Genomic DNA, 6,254 nt, shown 5'->3' on the forward strand with positions numbered 1-6,254 from the left:
CGGCCAGATTCTAGTATACCGTTCCTAACTTTGTTATGGGGGATATAATAATGCTGTCTACACACATCCTTACCTCAGACACAATGATGTCCATCTCTCTGCGGAGTTTTCTGAGCGTGTTCATCAAGTGTTCAGCGTCCCTGTGTATGCCCACCCAGCAACCGTTCACAAAGATTTTTGTAGCACTGGAACAGAGAATCCGTACAATATAATATTGGGGGAATACAATTCTAAGTAAAATACTGAAAAGGTATTGATATTGAATATTATGTTTTCTTTTTAACTTAAACTCTCATTGCCAAGTTGTAAGTATTTCCAAAGTCACATTTTCCTTTACAGACGTAGAAGAACTTTTGTGATAAGGGCTATTTTGGTAAAATATATATCAAACAGAAGGAATAAAGAAATTCTCTGCATGGTAGGTGCTAGAGAAAATGTAGTCTATCATATATTGTACTGTTTGAATCAAAACACTTGTATGGGTGGTCGCCGTTTCACAAATCTGAAGTTCTCCCATTGGGTAGATATTTTACAAGAAGAGCCCTAAAAGGTTTTTTAACTAAAAGTGGAAGTGACTTAATTTTATTATACATCTGCTTACTCCTGTATAGAAGATGGGGCGACCTCCTCCAAGTTTTCCATACTCCACTCCTCCAAGAACTCGAGGATTGGTGAGGGCTGAGAACCAACGGAAATGTATGCCATAAGGGCAAGGTTCTTCACCAGGCCTACAGCACCGCCCTGTCAGATTAAAACAACAAATAGTTAAAATAATACATTCAAAGCTGGACTTTAGTTTCATAGCTTTTTAAATTAGAATATCAAATGGTTAAAATAATATATTCAAAGCCGAACCTTATTTTTTAGATTTTTAATTTAGAATATCAAATGGTTAAAATAATATATTCAAAGCCGAACCTTATTTTTCTAGATTTTTAATTTAGAATATCAAATGGTTAAAATAATATATTCAAAGCCGAATCTTATTTTTTTAGATTTTTAAATTAGAATATCAAATGGTTAAAATAATATATTCAAAGCCGAACCTTATTTTTTTAGATTTTTAAATTAGAATATCAAATGGTTAAAATAATATATTCAAAGCCGAACCTTATTTTCTTAGTTTTTAATTTAGAATATCAAATGTTAAAATAATACATTCAAAGTTGAACCTTATTTTTATAGATTTTTTAAAATTTAGAATATCAAATTAAAACCTTCTTGATTATGTCCAAGTAAGAATGTTTCCAGATATTGTTCTCATAATGAGCAATGAAAAATAATTAACAAGTCCGACAACTGTTATCCTGTCCAGCACAATCTTACCTCTGGTGTTTCAGCAGGACACACCATTCCCCACTGTGTGTTATGTAGCTGTCGAGGACGGGCCAATTTACCGTCTCTACCGATGGGAGAATTCAACCGTCGTAAATGAGATAAGGTTGACACGAATGTCAGTCTGTTTAACACCTGAGTATAAGGATATATTGATACAGTAATAACATTCTTAACAAGCATGAAACATAAAATGTGGTTAAATAACAATTCTGTGAAAATTTGCGAAGAGATTACATTTAAGGTTAACTGGAGAAACCAATTTCTATATATATTTGACCGAACTACCCAACTGGAGGTCCCCAGCCTCCTAACACCATCAAATACTTATTCGAGTGCCTTCAATTTTGCCACAACATAATCCAAGGATGCAGAGAGGGAAAGTGAAAGTAAGTCTGGAGTATCGAGATTGAAGAGAGAGTAGAAAGGCAATCCACTAGCTCCCATACACCAGTACACTTACCTGAGATACACCTGCCCGAGCCTGATGAGCTTTTTTCTGGTCACCCCAGTTTCCTGTAGCCAGGGAGTATTTAAGGCCATCTGTAATGATACGAGTCTTGATTGCTAGCTCTAGGTTGAAATCCTTCCCTCTGTCGATGAACTTCTGTGAATACATTCTTACTTCCTTCATCAAGTTTCTGAACATTCTGGAATCAAAATTGATAGAAGATATAGTAAGAAAGTTATGTCCTTGCATAAAGATATATTTAACATTTTATTGAAAGAACAAAGCTTCCCCAGCATGATAAATTTTAACTATAAGAAAGAATCACAACAAAAACACTTCTAAACTGATATATATTTAAATGTCATAAGTGTGTGCTCAAAAACAGGAAAGAAGCAAAACAAATTTCCTATCCCTTAAAGTCAAGCAACATGATCAATATGAAACATATCTATTGAAATGATTTAATCAATACTACCTTATACCAAGCCAGGTAGACATCATATCATGATACAATAGGCATATATTATAACAAAAGTAAATTGTCCAAAGACGCTCCTTTAACGTTATCATTTATCTTCCTGGGTTATCTCCCTTGTCTGTTTTAATACTGACATTGTAATTGCTCCATATGACCCCACGGTGTCATAGACAATCTGAACAACTTTTGGGAACTTTTTGTCAGACAACAAGACATGTTTGGTGAGGTTTTCAACAAAAAAAAAAAGGTTTATTAAGTATATAACCATACAGCTATTTCCAAAATATACTTTCTAATAAATTTTACCCTCGAAACAGGAAGGCCAGTAGGGGTCCGGCCAAATCAAGTCTCTTGTTGCCGTAGTGATCACGATCGTCCACTTCCCGTCGACCCAAGGCTGCCAATAACAGGCGGTGTACCATGTACCTATAATTTAATAAACACATTCAGAAATACACCACATGTCATCGGCCTCTCGCCAAGCGCTGATGTCAAATTTCAGCTAACCTGTTGTTGATTTACTTCTTGATCTTAGTCTGAAGAAAAAACCTGAAAGATTATAGTAACTTTTTCAACCATCCATTTAAAATATTTGTGCATGCATTTTCTATGAATTTTTTTTCTTCAAAACTTTGATCAAATCACAATCTAGAATGAATAGTTACCCTAGAAAGTAGGCTTTCTTGGTCTCACAGAAGTCACTGACACCAACGTGAGGCAACATTTCTTTCTGTAGAATTTCACGAGCATATTTTATTCTCTTTTCCTTGGTCACACCTGGCCGAGCACCACGTGAACCAATGAAGTTGAGTGCTACATTTCGTTCCTGTATCACAAATGCCTCGTCAAGGGAGGGCTTAACCTGAAAAGTCAAAAGTCAAAGTGTTTTACTGATACAGACAAATCAAAGTCTTTATAAAGCATGTCAAAGGTTCCAAATATAAGAGCAACGACAGGTTTACAAACATGTTCCAATTTTTGAACACATTTTGATCACATTTGACTAATACAGAAATCAAGCAATGAAAAAAAGTAACTCCCTAAAATATATTATTACAAATTACATTTGACTTTAATATGTTATTGAGGGAAGAGTTGATAGAAATTTTCAATATTTTAAATTAAGAGTCTAAACACATTGTAACAAGGGAATTTTTCTCTCAGCAATTCATAATGTCTTCTCCATTTTTACATAACAATCACAAGAGCATTCGTTTTTTATTGTTCATTTAAAATAAAGTATATCTTATAAAGTGTTAACTTATGTTTGTTAATTGAAAACAACAAACCATTTCCATCATCTCCGGATCATCAAAGTCGTAGATGATATGTTCCAGGATGTCTCTGTCCGACACGAATCCGAGGGCTCGGAATACGATAATGATTGGGATCTCCTGTTTGATGTATGGCAGGATACCGATGATTCTCTGTCCTATAGCACTCTTCTTAGCTCCCTATCAAACAATCATCAGTCACTATAAATACTTCTATCAATTATTATCTAGTAGAGCTGTGTATCGCTAGGTGGGTAGTGATATGATTCGTATCATGATACAGGGGTCACGGTACGATATGTATCGCTATTTATGAGAAACTGGTGACCTATCAGGTATCTCAGTCCTGGTATTCCATCTTACAGTAGTCATGTTTTGTTTGTGTTAATACATCATATTTTCGTTGTCTACATTTGTTACATAAAACAGAAGTTTTGTCCGTTTCCCACAAAGCATTCTTGAATTTAGATAATTTGGATTTGAAAGAACTCCAACAGGCAGCTTTATAAGCCGCTCAAATGGCCTTGTCAGCCATGTTATTTACTAGAAAACGTAAGCTAATGTTGGTCAAGGGAGATAACTACAAACCGATAGACGATACATCACTCTGCGATCCATTACATCGATGAATCTTTACATCACTATAATCTAGAGATTTAAAATTTCAAACCAATTGTGGCGGTTGTGTATTACTTGTTTAAATGTTTTTAGTTTCATACATACACCAAAGAAAATTTATCAGATTATATCAACTTACTGGAACTCTTGGAGTTGTATTTGATCAATAATTTTCTTTAAACAAGTTGTCAAAGATTTGATCTTTAGAACAACCATGACAACTACAGATTCCTTCTTTAAACATTTCTGAAGAATGACTTATAGATTAAATAAAATAATACACAAGACAACTTGGTGAATTCAAGTCCCCCTATCCAATGTGAAATTTGATGCCAAGAATGCTCAGATCATGCTCAAAGTTATTTTGACAAACTGAATGTTTGACAAACACAATGTATTCAATAATTCATAATTGCATTTGGCTGTATAAATGATGATAAATGCAAGAATACCAGAAATTTTAGTAGGCGATCAGAAGTTCAATGTAAATGAGCCATTCCCAAGTAAGAACATATGCTTCAAACAAGAAGTGCCAGTGACAAGTAGTACAGGAAATGTAGCCCAGACATTATTCTAATTTGATGTAGGTCAAAAGCCAAAATGATTGTTTTTGTTAAACGTCCTATTAACAGCCAAGGTCATTTAAGGACGTGCCAGGTTTTGGAGGTGAGGAAAGCCGGAGTACCCGGAGAAAAATCACCGACCTACAGTCAGTACCTGGCAATTGCCCCACATAGGTTTTGAACTGTTCATAGGACATTAAACCAAAATTACATATTTATAAATCTAACTAGACCTACCCCTCCTCCCTTGGCCATCATGTTCACCCAAAGTGTACTTGTAGGTCTGGAGGAATGCTCCAAACACGACCGAATCTCTGTCTTAAAAGCATACTTGGAATCTTTCTGCTGAAATACATACACTACAAAAGAAAAAAAAATCAAAATAATTCGAAAATATTTTACAAAATCAAGCAACAAGTGCATGTTAAATTCTCTATTAAATAATAATTTCAAAATGATTTAATGAATATTCAGTTTAAAGATCACTTATTTTTCATGTCTTGATTATTAGCTCATCTTCATCATCTCATATAAATTCAACACAAGTACAATTAATACATTCTAAAATGAAAAAAATATTTTTGAAACAACTGTCAAAATACTGAGTTTCTTTTTTTAGAATACAGCACCTGTGTTTGTTGCCATTTTCTCTTGAGCAATGAGTACTTTTTCTGATCCGTTAATGATGAAATATTCTCCAGGATCAAGTGGACACTCGTTTAATTCTGTTAAATCACGATCTGTGAGGCCACTCAGTAGACAGTAGGTGGACCGTAACATGATGGGGATTTTCCCGATAAAAGTCTTTTGGTGAGTGGTTTCTATGGGGTCCTCTCCTTCCTTTACCACTGTTTTAGTAATGTCCACATACAGAGGGGCTGAATATCTGTAGTAGGAGAAATTAGAAACTATTATAGCTTTAGATTTGTTTAAGACAAGTCAAATTTTGTTTTATCATAGCCCAACATCATTGGCTACTGATGATTTCCAGTTGCGACTTAAACATTTAGACAATTATCACTGAACAAAACATGTTATTATGAATAAAGGTTTTAATTTGTTAACAGAATCTGTAACATTCCACAGCTAATATAAAGTCGATTACAATGTTTTATTGATGAAAAGACTTTCAGGGCTTTTTCTGGGGCCAATAATGTACCCCATTCCCATGTAAAAATTATTTCAAATTATTAAACAAAATTACCAATATTTACAATCAATTCCTGAAAATGCGGCAAAAAGGCCCTATCCTGAACCAGTGAAAAAGGCCATGACTTTCCATGTTAATAGCATTCTAAAATCCCTTCAGTACTTTCTGAGAAATAGCGATAACAAGAATTGTTTACGGACGGATGGACGGATGGACGGACGACGGACCACGGATGCATGGCGATTTGAATAGCCCACCATCTGATGATGGTGGGCTAAAAAAAAAACCAAAAAAAACCAACAACAACAACATTAGAACAAACACGTCTGAAATTGAGAATGCAAGAATTTGATAGCATATCTATAATTATATATTTCTCAGGTGA

General features: G+C 34.5%; 1 protein-coding gene across 1 annotated transcript; it reads right to left on the minus strand.

Moving 5' to 3' along the window:
• Nucleotides 1-73: 73 nt before the first annotated feature.
• LOC117320321 (DNA-directed RNA polymerase II subunit RPB2-like) lies at nucleotides 74-5,658 on the minus strand (the record flags this gene model as incomplete). Its single annotated transcript, XM_033874927.1, has 9 exons — nucleotides 74-185; nucleotides 602-741; nucleotides 1,327-1,470; nucleotides 1,799-1,985; nucleotides 2,571-2,690; nucleotides 2,930-3,126; nucleotides 3,554-3,718; nucleotides 4,957-5,078; nucleotides 5,349-5,658. Coding segments are annotated over 9 exons (1,497 nt in total), but the record flags the coding sequence as incomplete, so codon positions are not given.
• Nucleotides 5,659-6,254: the final 596 nt, after the last annotated feature.

The sequence above is a fragment of the Pecten maximus genome, unplaced genomic scaffold (assembly GCF_902652985.1).
Source record: "Pecten maximus unplaced genomic scaffold, xPecMax1.1, whole genome shotgun sequence".
Taxonomy (NCBI): Eukaryota; Metazoa; Mollusca; class Bivalvia; order Pectinida; family Pectinidae; genus Pecten; species Pecten maximus.